The sequence below is a fragment of the Daucus carota genome, chromosome 4, assembly GCF_001625215.2.
Source record: "Daucus carota subsp. sativus chromosome 4, DH1 v3.0, whole genome shotgun sequence".
NCBI classification, from domain to species: domain Eukaryota; kingdom Viridiplantae; phylum Streptophyta; class Magnoliopsida; order Apiales; family Apiaceae; genus Daucus; species Daucus carota.
This window is the reverse complement of record NC_030384.2, coordinates 35,076,373-35,091,672: the sequence shown is the minus strand read 5'-3', so window position 1 is coordinate 35,091,672 and position 15,300 is coordinate 35,076,373. Positions and strand designations below refer to the sequence as shown.

The 15,300-nt window shown below is 35.3% G+C and overlaps 1 protein-coding gene across 1 annotated transcript; it reads left to right on the top strand.

Moving 5' to 3' along the window:
• The first annotated feature begins 9,592 nt into the window (after positions 1 to 9,592).
• On the top strand, positions 9,593 to 13,911 carry LOC108218779 (protein SUPPRESSOR OF MAX2 1). Its single transcript, XM_017391883.2, has 3 exons — positions 9,593 to 11,031; positions 11,530 to 11,830; positions 11,927 to 13,911. The coding sequence occupies exons 1-3, from the start codon at positions 9,770 to 9,772 to the stop codon at positions 13,616 to 13,618; spliced, it is 3,255 nt and encodes a 1,084-aa protein (XP_017247372.1). The 5' UTR covers positions 9,593 to 9,769; the 3' UTR covers positions 13,619 to 13,911.
• The last annotated feature ends 1,389 nt before the right edge of the window (positions 13,912 to 15,300 follow it).

Here is a 15,300-nt window from a genome sequence, read left to right as displayed (position 1 = left end):
CTCAACCAAACAGGCACTATATATAGTTAGCCGTACACAAGTGTCGCCTAAAAAGCAGCGGTTTAAGAACTGGCGCAAAAAAAATACATTTTATCTCTTGAATATTTTCTTCAAAATATTTCTTATATATGTAAGTTTTAAGTACATGATGTCTATACGATAATTCGCAGAAAGGGCGCAGTCATATCGACCAAAATTTAGTTAATAAACTCAAATGATTGGTGCTGTTGTTAAGATAATTTATGTAGTGGTCCAGCGGAAATGCAATCAACTTTCTTATATGATTTAGGATGCAAGTGCGTTGCATATAAAATATAAATATAACAAAGCAAAGTCGAGCCACTAAAAGGAGGATTAAGTAAAGAGCCGAGAGGAACGGTCAAAAGTGAAGTTGCTTTGAGTGCAAGAACAAGAAGCTCGAGGAACCTTTTTGTTGTGGGGGTTGATGTCACATAATGTGCATATGTATACTCACTTGCTCAAGCACAGCTGTGAAATTTTGTACTCGTCCGTTTGCTTAAAGTTTGAACTTGATTATATATGTTTTAAAATATAAAAGTTTTGGTGGGTCTTGTTTGCATTAGTGAATGGGACCTTTTGGTTTCATTGTTTTCCATCAATTTAGACTTGGGGAAGAGATAAAGTTTCAATTACTTTGTAGTAGGAGATCACCATGCCATGATATACACAAATGGATGAATTCGAACATGTGGTAAGGGGCCTCGTATTTATGTTTTCTTAGGCCACAATGTATCCCCACTTGAAAATAATTGGCTTTAAAATATTTGAATATAAAGAATAAACGACAACACTGCGAAATAACAAATCACTGATTGGATGGAAGATCAATAGTAACAACGTATATATAAACATGATATACATGTTAAGTACATGTGATATTTCTAGCTTTTTTGTTTACCTAATGCACTACTTGATTTTAAATATCGGTTTATTTTGCTTTGTGGATTGCTTTGTGGATCATGATCTCCTCTGTTGTTGGTAGTGTGACGTATGGTCAAATCTTAACTCGTTTTAGAATTTGTATCGATATATAATTCTCCATAACTTCAACTATATTGCTCAAATACAATAATTTAGGCTATTATACCAAACGAATTTCAAAAAATCATGATTTATTGATAATATAATTTACTCTTTCTGTTTGTAGGTTGAATAATATATCTTATTATCTTGTGTGTACATCTCCAATCAATTTGACGATTTGAGTATAACATTAAGATATATGTGGTAAATTCAATCAAATCTCAAATATTTTTTTAAAAATCGAATAGGATCTGATTATGAATATGATATAAATCAATCTCTATTGATCAAATATAATAATTTGGACAATCCACGAGTCTTCCAAATAACAATTTTTTTTTTGTTTCATTTAAAAACAAAATATCTCAATCCACTCGATGTTAGATTGGAGGGTAAATTTTTATATTTTATCATGACAAAATAACACATAATTGAGCTGGAATGAGATAGAATTAAGATTTTGATGATTCATAAAAAGGAAAGACTCTTTTATGAGATCGAGCTAGAAAATAAAAGAGATTAATATAATTTTTATCTTTTGTAAGATCAAATAAATATAATTTTCGAATTAGTCAAGACGGAAACACAACTAATATCTGTATAATGTTTGTGTTCACTATGATACTGAAGACGAATACACTGCAGTTGATTGATTCTGTTCACGCACACCAGTGCAACTAGTGCGTAAGAAATGCGAACGGCAAGAGTTTTTATAAACAATTATCCCTGCATGAGAGAGACTTAAGCCAGAAACGTAAGGTGTTTAGAAGTATTTATGTTGCGCGGCTGGGCAGGTTAATGGGGGAACTTTGCCTTTTAGAAGTGGATGGAATTACAGTGCTGTTATTAGATTATTAACTAATCAATTTGTTGAACACCTAATAAATATTGAATTTTATATATTTAATTCATGTGCTAATGCATTTTAGTCATTAAAAATTAAATATATTATATTAATGATAAAATTGAGCTAATTTTGAAATAAATAATAAATTTTATACATGTGAAGTTAAATTAGTGATGATTTTGATATTTTATCACAGGAAAAGGCTGAAAAATAAAAATTTACCAGGCAGAGACAAAAACACGTGAAGCAAAGGGCTTATCAAAGAAGGGTGGGAAAGCAGGTGTAAAAGCAGAGGATGAGGAGATTCTCAATTAATCAATTTCTACTTTTCGTATTTATCATCTTTCATGTAGTTCTGACTTTAAGAACGTTAAGGACACACCTTTACGAATAACCTGGCCGTCGCATTTTAGAGCAAGCCCAACAGTTTCTTAGTTGGAGTCCTAAATATAATATAAAAAATAATATCTTAGTAGTTTAGGACATATTCTACCAACTTCAACTCCAATAATGTGTCTTATTTTCACTATATGTTTAATATTTTATTATTAAAAGTTCACTTTCATCATTAAAACATAATATAAAGTAGAGAGAGAAAGAGAGTGTTTGTCGGAATTTATTATAAAATATGGGATAAGATAAGGAGAGAGTGCCTCAAAAAATAGAGTTTGAAGGGTTTGTCCTAGTGATATAAGGCATCACTAGGACATTGTTGGAGCAACCTTTTTTTTTATCAAATGCCCTAAATTTTAACTTAGGTCATGATATAAGGCTCTCTTGGACTTGCTCTTAGCAGGCTGTGATTCGAGCCGAGCCGGGCGAGTTTCAAGCCGAGCCTAATTCGAGCTAAATTTATTCAAGTCGAGCCGAGCTAGCTCGGTTAACTAACCGAGCCTAAATTTTTGCTCGAACTCGACTCGGTTAATTTCACGAGTCGAGTCGAGTCGGCTCGTTTAGCTAAACGAGCCGGTGTTAACGAGTCGAGCGAGCCAACTCATATAATTTTACACTTAATCGAGTCCAAAACTCTACCCGAACTCGGTTTGTTTAATTTCACAAGTCTAGTCGAGCCGGCTCGTTTAATTAATCGAGCCGGCTCGTTTAATTAAACGAGTCGAAAACTTTGCCCGGACTCGGCTTGTTTAACGAGTCGAGTCGAGCCGAGCCCACTTAAACGAGTTTGAACCGGGCGAGCTCGCGAGCCGCCCTGCTCGAATTACATGTCTACATTTTAGGATCATTTTAAGACTAAAATTCAGGGTTGTGGTCAAAATTTACAACGATTTTCAAAAATTTGATCAGAATTTCAAATTCTCACAAAGATGGTCAAACTTTGACGTCGCATTTTAAAAGTGTGGCTCCCGTTAAATGTCACTTAATGTAACCACACTTTTATAAAGCGGAGACAAAATTTAACCACCTTTCTCAGAACTTGGAACTCATTTTTATCTTTTTGTCTGTTACCTCTGTTAGTGTCATTTAACCGGAGACGCACTTTTAAAAAACATAGTCAAAGTTTGGCCTCCTTTCAGAGAATTTGAAACTCTGATCCAATTTTTGAAAATCGGTAAAAACGTCGGCTACAACTTAGAAGTTACTCTCATTTTAAAAACAAACTTAAGTGGTTTTTATTTTTGGTCCGAATGCACATATAAACTTTTTAAATAATAGTTTTAATGTTATCTAAAATTATTATTATCCTAATCAGATAAAGTTATAATTTAACAAATTTTTTATTCTTTTATGTAGGAACCCGCAGCCGCTACTTTTCGGATGCGCACCAAGTAAACCACGAGCTTACGCAATAATATGCAAACTACGTGAACCAGGTAATTTAACAAATGTTATAATTTAACAAATTTTATTGAGTCTCATTGCACAATCATTTTTCTAAACTTACCCGAACTAAATTTTAAACCGACAATATACTTCAACCTGTATTACGCGGCGGCAACATGAGCACTAGACTACTAGCTAGCACCGCAACAAAAGCGAGTTTGAATTGCAAAAGTATGAAACCTTCCTATCTCTATTCGTCTAAACTACTCCTTGAAATGATGATCATTACTTTGAATTGCACTGGTAAAGTGGTAATTTCTTATCAGACTCAAGTGATGGGGGATGCTAGGTTCGCTACGATTACGAAAAATGAATTATACAAATAATTTCTTATTTCAGACTCAAGGGATATAAAATGTTATATTCCCTACCACAAATGAAGTCATGTTCGGAGATTTGTCTTTTGATTAGATTTCGATGAGTTAAATATGTAATTACAGAATTTCCAACGATAAGAGTTAAAATTATTAGCTAAAACATGATTAATTAAAAATTTATTGAAACAGTAAGAATTTATACTCCAAAATATCAATAATCATTCACTATATTTAAAATATTATTTTTATTAACTTTGAATATATAATCATAAATAATCTAACTAATCGACGGTGACACACAAGGGTTCGGCGCTTGCAAGTTTAGCATAATACTCCCTCCGTTTTAAAATATAGATCGCTTGATTTTTTTCACGTATTTTTAAACTTTTTGACCCCATGCTTAAAATCATTGTTTTTGAATTTTTTTTCTTGAATAATAATATCAATCATATATTTTTATTTAAAAGAAGAAAATTTTAAAAATGATGATTTTTAGCATGCGGTCAAAGGAATTAGAATCGCGTGCAAAAAAGTCAAACAACTTATATTTCAAAACAGAGAGAGTAACTAGCAAGTGATACTTTCAAAACCGCAATATCCCCCAAGTGCACGGAGACAAAGACAGTTTTCTCTACTCCCTCCGTCCCATTTTAGTTGTCATATTATTATTTTTGTTGGTCAAATTGACTAATCTTTGATCAGAGATTATAAATCTTTTTTTTTTGAAAAAATTGAAAATTACATTTTAAAGTAAATTAAAAGTTATTTCCGATGACATATATTTTTATTTTCTCAATTGATAAAATATTAAATAAATCTCAGTCAAACTAATTTGGTCAATTTGACCGGTACAAAACCAAATGTAACAATTAAAATGGAACGGAAGGAGTATTTTTTATAATTTCTGTAAATCGGTAGTTTTCCCTGTTCAACCGGTCAACCCAGTTCAAATTTACTAAGAGGGGTGTATTGGATTGGGATTTTAATGAATTTTTTTGCATTCATGAAATCCGAGGGTATTCGATTGGGATTGTTTGAAATCCATTAAAATCTCGAGGTATTCAATTGAGATTTTAAATTATGCTACAAAATTTGGTGGTATTCAATTGGGATTTTAAATTATGCTTTAAAATCCGATGGTATTCAATTGGGATTCTTTAAAATCCATTAAAATATGATGGTATTCAAATGCTGATGGATTTTTTTTGCATTTCATAAAATGATGGATTTTGTGGCATTCTTCAGTGTATTTTAAGTTTTTTGAAATCCCAACAAAATCAATGAGATTTTGAAGCATTGTGCTTAAATCCTATAAACTCTGCGTCAAGAATCCGCACAAAATCAAAATCACACACAATCCATTAAAATCCATAAATTAAAAACAATCCATTAAAATCTCAATCGAATACACCCCGTAAGTTCAGATTTTCGTTACCCCACCCGGTTTAGTCCGTCAAACAGTTCGGTTCAACACTCATATTTTTAGTTCAATCCATCAAAAACCAACCGGGCTCAACCAGTCCGATCATTTGACCATCTCTACTTAGAAATTAGAATTAGAAATCAATTGGCACTGAACCATGCTCCTCTATTATGACCAATCCACCAAAAAATTATGTTCTTAACTTCTGTTACTGATATTTAAAATTTGCACTTCATTTCTTTGTCTAAAAAAGAACAGTACAATTTTATCATTCGAAGGTCTGAAACACCAGTATTATAAATAATAATTTACATTAACATTGCAGGTAGTTCTTTCTCTCTTTTTTTCCCCTGAGACAAAGCAGGTAGTTCTCGAATTTTTCCTTATAATAACAATAACCCTCATATTTTTCTTTTTTTTTTTTTTTAAAGTCTCACCGCCTTATATATTTTACGTCAGAAATGAAAAATACTAAATATTTCATACATATCTTTTTAGCACAATAGATATACATGGAGTTATCGATGTACATGCTCTCACACAAAAGCGGTCCATATACAGCGTTGATCTAAAATAGGTAAAAATGAAAGGCTAACTACGAACCTCCATGCATTTATAGTGAGTGGCGTAACCATACGAAGAAAAGAAAGACGGAAAGTGGGTCATTAATTGCATGCAATGCTATTATAAGAACATCAACACATCATCAGTGCTGCTGCTTACACCCCAAGCCTGCCGCCATGGCCTTTTCTATTTAAACTACAGCAACGAATGACTCATATGTATCTTCCTAATATTATCATTACTGTTAAGCTGTAAAAGTTTTAGGGGCCGTTTGCGCAAACTTAAAAAAAATGATTATTTGTTTAAAGTGCAGAAGTCGATTAGAAATAAGTAGCAAATAGGTTAATAAAGTGTTTGTAAAAAAGAAGCAGAAGCTCTGAGAGAGAAGTTAACATGTCAAGAAAAAAATAAGCCAGAAGCAGCTTCTACTTGGAAACAAGCAGCCCCTTAATTGCATCACAGTCGTAACGTTAATACTTGTACGCCTGTTTGAAGTCAAACTTCGTCACGGTTAACTTTATAAGATTGAATCCATATTCCGGTGCTTTTTTTTCTTTTTTCGGGTACAAAATTTTGGTGGGACGAAATAAAGCAGAAATAAACTGAGTTGGAGGCTGTGTACAAAACTTAGGGGTGTCAGGTGTCAATCGTATGCAAAATAGGGTTGGAATCGTGTCGTTTCAGGTATTTTCATATTTTCCATATCGTATATTTTAATATTATCTCGTAGTCATAATTAAATAATTTTAAATTATTTCATGTACTTAATTATCTGATCAGAACACGAAACAAAATATTTCAAGTAAAAAAAATGTTATGTACTTTTCGTGTACTTTTGATTTATAGGTGAAATAATTATACCTGAATATACGAAACAGGCATAAGCTACTGGCGAATACTTCCTCCAATATCATATCCCACACATGTCACCTTTCGTCACCGATCAACTAAATTTTATCGTTCGTCAAACTTACTTGTCTAGATTTTAACACTATACGACATAACAACGTCACGTAATTTATGATGACAATAGATTTTGACATTAAATAATAATGTGTGACATAGATATAATTACTCTGATCAAATATGTGTCGAAAGTATGATTATCACAGTTATGCAGAGTTGATTCTTGAAAAAAAGGAGACAATGAAAATGTATAAACATAAGCTTTTCTGCTCACTTATGTTCCTCCGAATCCCGTCTCTTCACTTGTCAATAGCGTAAACATGATCACCGCTCAACTAAATTTTCTCATTTGTCAAACTTATTTGTTTGGATATTAGCACCATACGATATAACAATGTCACGCAATGTATGATGACGATAGATTTTGACAGAAAATAATAAAGATGTGTTATGGATACAATTACTCTAATTAAACATGTGTCGAGAGTATGATTATCACGGTTATGTAGGGTTGGTTTTTGAAAAAAGGAGAATAATGAAAATGTAAAAATATCAGCTTCTTTGCTAGCTTATGCTCATCCGAATCTCGTCTCTTCACTTGTCAATAGCGTAACTGAGTATCATTTTTGAGTCAATTTTATTTTTATCTTATATCTAGTTTAGCACATGTCATAATTTTGTCGCGTAACTGGACATCATTGTCGAGTCAATTAGATTTAATTTTATCCTATATCTCATTTGACACGTGTCATAATTTATTGAGTTTCATCTTTAAATAAACTTTTTTTAGGGAGTTTAACTTGTATATGTCCATGAGTGATTAATGATGAGTTTTAATACAAACCGTTAATAAATTTATGGAAGTATAATTACTCTCACAAAAATGTATTGCAATTAAAGTTTATATTTATAAAAATCGGATTTGTGAATAAACATGTAAGATTTTGTTTGATTAAAAATCTCAAATTTTTTGTCTAAATTAAATTTTTTTTTAATAAAGGAATTTCAACTCATTCGTCAAACTTATTTGTCTGGATATTGACACTATACGACACTACATCGTATCAAGCAGGTACGTGATTAAACATTAACAATAAGTGATGTGTTGGAGATATAATTACTCTCATTAAATAGTCATCAATTTTTTTGGTCGCTTCTGCACTCCGAATCCCGTCTATTTACCTGTCAATAGCTTAATTGGAGATTATCGTCGAGTCAGTTAACTTTACTTTTATCCTATATCTCGCCTGAAAGATGTCATCATATAATTGAATTCTATCTTCAAGTCAATAGTTTTTTTGTCTAAACATAATTCAAAGTATTTATTAAGATTCAACGTCCATACGAGTGATTGATAATGATAAATTTTGATATCAACAATTAGTGACTTTATAGGAGTACAATTACTTTCATCAAAAAATATTATAAATAATTATTTATTTTATGAAAATCATATTTTTGAAGTGTAAGATTTTGATTAAGCGTAACTATGCTACATTATTGACAGAGTGAAATGGATGTCAAGAGCCAAGCTAGTTATAGTTGAAGCATTGGTGGGTTTTCAATTCGAAAATGTGAATAATACAAAATTTGAACATGGCCTGGAAAATCAATCTGTTAACTCGAAGCCTTGATGCCATAATGCCATAATGCATTACATACAGTTCTCTGGAGCAGATTCTCGTGAAAAAGCAGAGAGTGAAAAGGGTGGAAGAGCAAGCATGAAAAGATTATTATAGCCATGCGATGCCTTTGTTGAGCAATTGCGTGTTAAAAGCAGAAAGTTTGTTTAAACTTTAAAGCCACAAGTCGACAAAGGCGCGTTACTGAAAAGCCGTATGAAGGTGGAATCGATAGAATCTTTGTAAAACACATGAAGTTTAAACAGAAAGGAGGGGGGTTAGTCAATCTGCAGAGAATAAAGTTGCCGCAGTAGTGTAATTATTTAAAGTGAAAATTAGAAATTGAATAAAGCAAGTGTTATTAGTGTAATCTACTCATGAATCTTCTCATCTCCCTCAAAAGCTTACCTTTTTTCTCTGTCCTTATCCGTCTCTGCTTTTTCTCCCCTAAAGTTATGTATCCTTTCTTTTTATTATTTTCATAAATCGCAAAATAATATATTTACATAAAATCTCGAACTTAAACTCAAACCGAATCGAAATTATTGAGAATCGAGACGGGAAGAAAAGGAATATTTGTGAGTATTTGCAATTTTGTATATAAACCTTGATGAGACATAGAAAATGAATAGAAGAGTAAGTTGGCCTGCCCAAAAAGCATATTCAGAAAACTTGGCAACTAAACATGAAAAAGCTGGTTTTGTTTTTACTTTAACTTTAACATTTACTACGACTACTGCCACTTTCCAAAGTCTTTAAAATATTGATTTATGGTCACACATTTAGTTTTCTCGTTCAATAAGGAAAGTGACGGACGCTGCTTCTAATAAGCCTTTTATCGCCATTAAAATAAACAAGATAATAATAATAATGCTATTATTTGGGGACGAAGTTGCCTGCTTAAAAATTATTATTTATATTTATTTAAATAAAATAGAGATTTGATAATAGTGTCCCGACTATTTCGAAATTCTGTTCCGATATATTACGCCAGCCATATAAAAGTTATAAACACACAGCACAGCTTTTTGGCAGAGAGGAGATGGAAATAAAAGGCAGATCCTAGCCATAAAAAGGAAGGGGTAGTAAAGTAGCGAGAGCTTTGAAAATTCTTGCAATTACTGATATTATCTAAACACACAGTACTACAAGTATATACCGGAATTCAGTTTGTTGAATTGAGACGAATAATAAACATATTGTAAAGATGAGAGGTGGTTTAAGTACGATCCAACAAACACTCATGCCTGAGGCAGCAACGGTTCTGAACCACTCAATCGCCGAAGCTGGCCGGAGGAACCACGGCCAAACGACGCCGCTTCATGTGGCGGCCACCCTTTTGGCGTCTCCGTCGGGGTTTTTAAGACAAGCTTGTATTAGGTCCCACCCCAACTCGTCTCATCCGCTGCAGTGCAGAGCTCTGGAGTTGTGTTTTAGTGTTGCGTTGGAGAGATTGCCGACGGCGAATAATATGGCACCGGGTGATGAACCGCCGATTTCTAATGCTTTGATGGCGGCGTTGAAACGGGCTCAGGCGCATCAGAGGAGGGGGTGTCCGGAGCAACAGCAGCAGCCGCTTCTCGCGGTGAAGGTGGAGCTTGAGCAGCTGATTATTTCGATTCTTGATGATCCTAGTGTTAGTAGGGTGATGAGGGAAGCTAGCTTCTCGAGTCCTGCTGTGAAGGCTACGATTGAGCAGTCGTTGAATTCAATGAATTCGACGACGGGTGGTAATGGGAACCACGGTGCCATCGGGGTTGGATTGAGGACGAATCTTAATCCAACCCCGATGGCGATGCAGATGACACCGGGGGTGTCTTCTGTATCGAATCGGAATTTGTATATGAATCCGAGGTTGCATCAAGGGAATTTGGGTAATCGAGTTGGGAATAATAATAGTGATCAAAGAAATGAGGATGTTAAGAAAGTTCTTGAAATTTTGTTGAGGAGTAGTAGGAAGAGAAATCCTGTTTTGGTTGGAGACTCGGAGCCGGAGATTGTGATCAAGGAGGTTTTAAAGAGAGTTGAGGGCGGTGAATTTCGTGAAGGGGGGCTGAAGAATGTTGAAGTGATCCAGATAGATAAGGATCTTGTTTTGGATAAAAGTCAAATACCCGCAAAGATTGAAGAGCTGGGAGGAGTTATTGAGAGTCGAATCGGGGATCTGAATAATGATAGAGGGGTTATTCTTAATTTGGGTGATTTGAAATGGCTTGTTGAGCAGCCTGTGGGGATTGGAGTTCCAGGGGCAGGTGGGGCAGTTCAGCAACAACAGGTACTTTCAGACTTTGGCCGTGTAGCAGTGGCAGAGATGGCTAAGCTTGTTGCAAGGTTTAAGGACAAGAGGATTTGGTTGATTGGAACTGCAACATGTGAGAGTTATCTGAGGTGCCAAGTTTACCATCCGACAATGGAAAATGATTGGGATTTGCAGGCTGTTCCGATTGCTGCAAGAACAATGTTTCCAAGGTATAATCTGCATAAGTTTTTCATACTAATACATGATCTAGATTTTAATTCTGTATGTGATATATTAATCTTTATGATTGAGAACATGATTTAGTAGTTCTTTTGTATTGCTTTAGTTATACTTTCGATGAATTCCACATTTTAAAATCATTTTCTATGAGAATCAAAGAAAAGCTTAACATTCATGTTGCCAAAATGATAGAATATTGTTATTTACCAAGACCGTGTATATGATGATACTGCTATGGAATGCTTTGTGTGTATATCTCATCTCAGATTTCAGGCAACACCTCCAACTTCACCTTTGCGTAGTTTTATTTCCTTTTAAAAGAATCCAAGTTCACCCATCTGAACCGAACTCTAAATTTATACCGGTTACCATATAATGATTGTTTATAGCCTTAAACACCTCTATTAGTGTGCATATAATAAAGATTTGGGTGCTCTCTCTTTTTTCATATCATCGCATTCAAGGCTAATATTATTTTCTGAATTCAGGGTTGGGAGCACTGCAATTCTTAGCAGTTCTGTTGAGTCTTTGAGTCCATTAAAAAGTTTTGCAACATCAGCAACTCCGGCACCACGATATATATCGCAGAACGCTGATCCTGCTCGAAAACTGACATGTTGCCCCCAATGTTCTGAGAATTATGAAAAAGATCTTGCAAAACTAGTCGCCAAGGAGTTTGAGAAGTCATCTTCTGAAGTTAAAGCCCAAGAAGCTCAGCCAAGCCTACCACAATGGTTGAAAAATGCCAAAGCCCTTGGCAGTGAGGCCAAGACAACAGATCTGTTACAGGTACTTAAGTTTTTGTTAAGCTGATTTATGTGTAACTAAACTAAATTACAAATTATGAAATTAACTTATTGGCGGGGGTTTTATTTCGCTTTACAGCTGAAGGATCAACAACGGGAGTACAAGCAAAAAAGTGAGGAGTTGCAGAAGAAATGGAATGATACATGCTTGCAACTGCATACGAGTTATCATCGGAGCCCTGTCCCTGAGAGAATTACTCCTACAGCTCTCACTTTGACAGGCTTGGGATTGTATAATCCAAAATTACTTGCTCGCCAGCCTCTCCAGGCTAAGTCACAGCACACAAGAAATGTTGAGAATCCTTTGCAATTAAACTCATATCAAATCTCTAGTGAGCCTTCCCAAATGAAGTTACAACCAACCAGAGGTCTCGGAGAATCTCTGCAATTGCATTCAAATCGTGTTGGTAGCCAACCTCCCCAGCAGGCATGTAGCCCTCCTCGCAGTCCAGTCCGGACTGACCTGGTTCTTGGGCCCACTAAAATTGCTGAAAGAAGCCCTCAAAAGATGAATGATGAGCCTGTTGTTAAGGACTTTCTGGGATGCCTATCTTCTGAACCTCAAGCCAAGTTTAATCAATTGTTGAATGACAAATTTGCAGATGCATTAGATGCGGACTCATTCAAAAAGCTTCTAAAAGGTCTTATGGAAAAAGCTTGGTGGCAGCCAGAAGCAGCTTCTGCAGTGGCAACAACTGTATCACAGTGCAAAATAGGTCATGGAAAACAGCGTGGTGCTGGATCAAAGGGTAACATATGGCTATTATTCACAGGCCCAGATCGGGTCGCTAAGAAAAAAATGGCATCAGTTCTTGCAGAACATGTATGTGGGACCAGTCCAGTAAGAATATGTCTCGGGTCTAGACGGGAAGATGAAGAAGTCGATGTGGGTTTCCGTGGTAAAACGGCGTTGGATCGAATTGCAGAGGCTGTTCGGATAAACCCATTTTCTGTAATTATGCTCGAGGACATTGATGAAGCAGATATGTTGTTACGTGGGAGCATCAAACGAGCAATGGAGAGAGGTCGACTTACTAATTCTTATGGCCGGGAGATCAGTCTTGGGAATGTCATTTTCATACTAACTGGAAATTGGTCAGCGGGGAATTTGAAAAATATTGATAATGGATGTTTTCTTGACGAAGATAATCTTGCTTCTGCTGCTAGTTCTAGTTGGCAATTGAGGCTTAGCATGGTTGAAAAGAATGCAAAGCGGCGAGCAAGTTGGCTCCAAGACAAAGATAGACAAACAAGGGCTAGGAAAGAAACGAGTTCTGGATTGTGCTTGGATCTCAATCAAGCAGCAGATGCAGAGGATGATGGGTCGAATAATTCAAGTGATCTAACTAACGACCGAGAAACTGAGCTTAGCCTTGACAACAGTCAATTTTCTATTACATCCGTTCCTCAAGAGTTGGTCATTTCTGCTGATGCTGCAATCACCTTTGGACCTGCTAACTTTGAGCACATGCAATGTGAGATTGAGAAGACAATTACGAAGACATTCGGGAATATACTGGATGACACATCTTCACTGGAAATACAAGAAGACGCTCTCCAAAAGATACTCGCGGGTTTGTGGTTTGGTCAAACAAGTCTACAAGATTGGGCAGAGAGGGTTTTAGTTCCTACTTTCCGCCAGCTCAAGTCAACTTCTACATTGGACGGATCAATGGCGTACAGGCTCGAGATCGATGAAATGAGTTCTGGTAGAGGAAGTGACAGAGGATGGCTCCCCAGCAGAGTTTCAGTGAATGGCATTCCAGAGTAAGGGGAAGGGACACAGTCGCGTTTCTGTGTTCCGGCATGGCACAGATGTAAATAGGGTCTACACCATATAGTAAGGGGAAAGGGGAGGGGGGTATACTGTTACTCTTAGCAGGGGAAATGGGTAAAGAAAATACTAGTAGTAGACAATGTGAGAGGTTAATAAGAGCATAATCAGTCCTTGTCAACTTTTCTTTAAATTTCCTAGAGCTAGGAGTATTTTATTTATCTCTTTATGTTTACATATGTAACACCTGTAGCTTCTCTCATAAATAAGATCCATGTAGTTAATTATCATGTGGACATGAACAAGTTACAAGTAGCAGTGGCATTCCTCATTTTCCCAAATCTTGATTCTTTGTTGCTTCTATTGCATCAGTGTTTGCTAAAATATGGTTTATAATCTTGATTTGCTTGTTCTGGGGAAAAATGCAGAAAACATTTGAATGCATCTGTGCTCATTAGAAAGAAGAGTTGCATACATTTAAAATGTACAAATATTTGCAAGTCGATAATTTTATAGAAGCCTGCATACAACTTCAACTTGACAACTTCATACCTGGTGTCCTACGTCTCTTGAAATAATCTTTTCAGTGTTGACGACAAAATAAAGCACCTCCTTCAGTCAACAATTCTCTCCATATTTTGTATTCATGTTATTCAATTATTTCACCGTGAGATAATACATTTACGTGGTATTTCTTTCATGGCCTCCTGCAATGAGCTATGCCAGCTGATTATGTAGCCATTTATTGCTTCTATACTTAGACCTTTGAGTGTTTTTTTGTTGATATATATCATGGTTTGTGTAAATCCAGAATCGGAACAAATAGGTTTACCTATCGATTCAGGATTTATAGGAGATTTATCGGAGATTTTTTGGATAAATTGTGGGGTTTTAATCAAAACGGAGTGTAGTGGTAAATTGGCGAACTTTTGAAAGGATTAGTTAGATACCTTTTGAAAAACCAGGAATTTTTAAAATACTACTCCCAACGTCTCCTAATACATTTCATGTTTCTCTTTGTCACGCTTGCCAATACACACTTTTGATCATTAATATTTTTAATTTCGTATTAGTATCAAATATAAAAATTCCACCGTATTAAAGTCCTCACAAATACGAATCCAACAAAATCACTCATGACTATATTTAGTTTTATAGATTAAGTATAAATTAGTAATTTGTCTCATGTTATGAACAGTCCCGACATTTCAAATGGGAAAAACTTTTAGAGACGGAGGGACTAGGGAGTAGTATATATCATTAACAAAAATATTAAAACTAAAATTAATTTGCGAACTGTTATGGGGACATATTTGTTGATCTGAAAGGTAATTTACAGACAGGGCTAAGCAATTAGGCCAACTTGGAGCTAAGGATAGACAACCCAAATGCAGGGGCAAGCAGTCAGGGACCAAATATGTGAAACATACATGTAACTAGCAGCATTACTTATGTTTTGTTCAATTGACTTGGCTTTCATCTTTAGTTTGATAATTTTGACTCAATTTTCTATCTTCATTAATTGGGCTGGCATGACATATTGACATGTCAACTGTACAAATTTGTTGCAAGTGGTTGTGAAAATCAAGCAGCTGCACTAGATACACTGAATTGAGCCCAGATGACAGGTTTCTCAAGAAAGGTGACCAGAGCCAAATGGTGACCGCACCTCCAGCTTC

Excerpts from the sequence above, each read along its gene's own strand:
- LOC108218779 (XM_017391883.2), top strand. The coding sequence starts at position 9,770 with ATGAGAGGTGGTTTAAGTACGATCCAACAAACACTCATGCCTGAGGCA. Across the intron at positions 11,032-11,529 it reads GCAAGAACAATGTTTCCAAG|GGTTGGGAGCACTGCAATTC; the intron begins GTATAATCTGCA and ends TTCTGAATTCAG. Across the intron at positions 11,831-11,926 it reads AGACAACAGATCTGTTACAG|CTGAAGGATCAACAACGGGA; the intron begins GTACTTAAGTTT and ends TTCGCTTTACAG.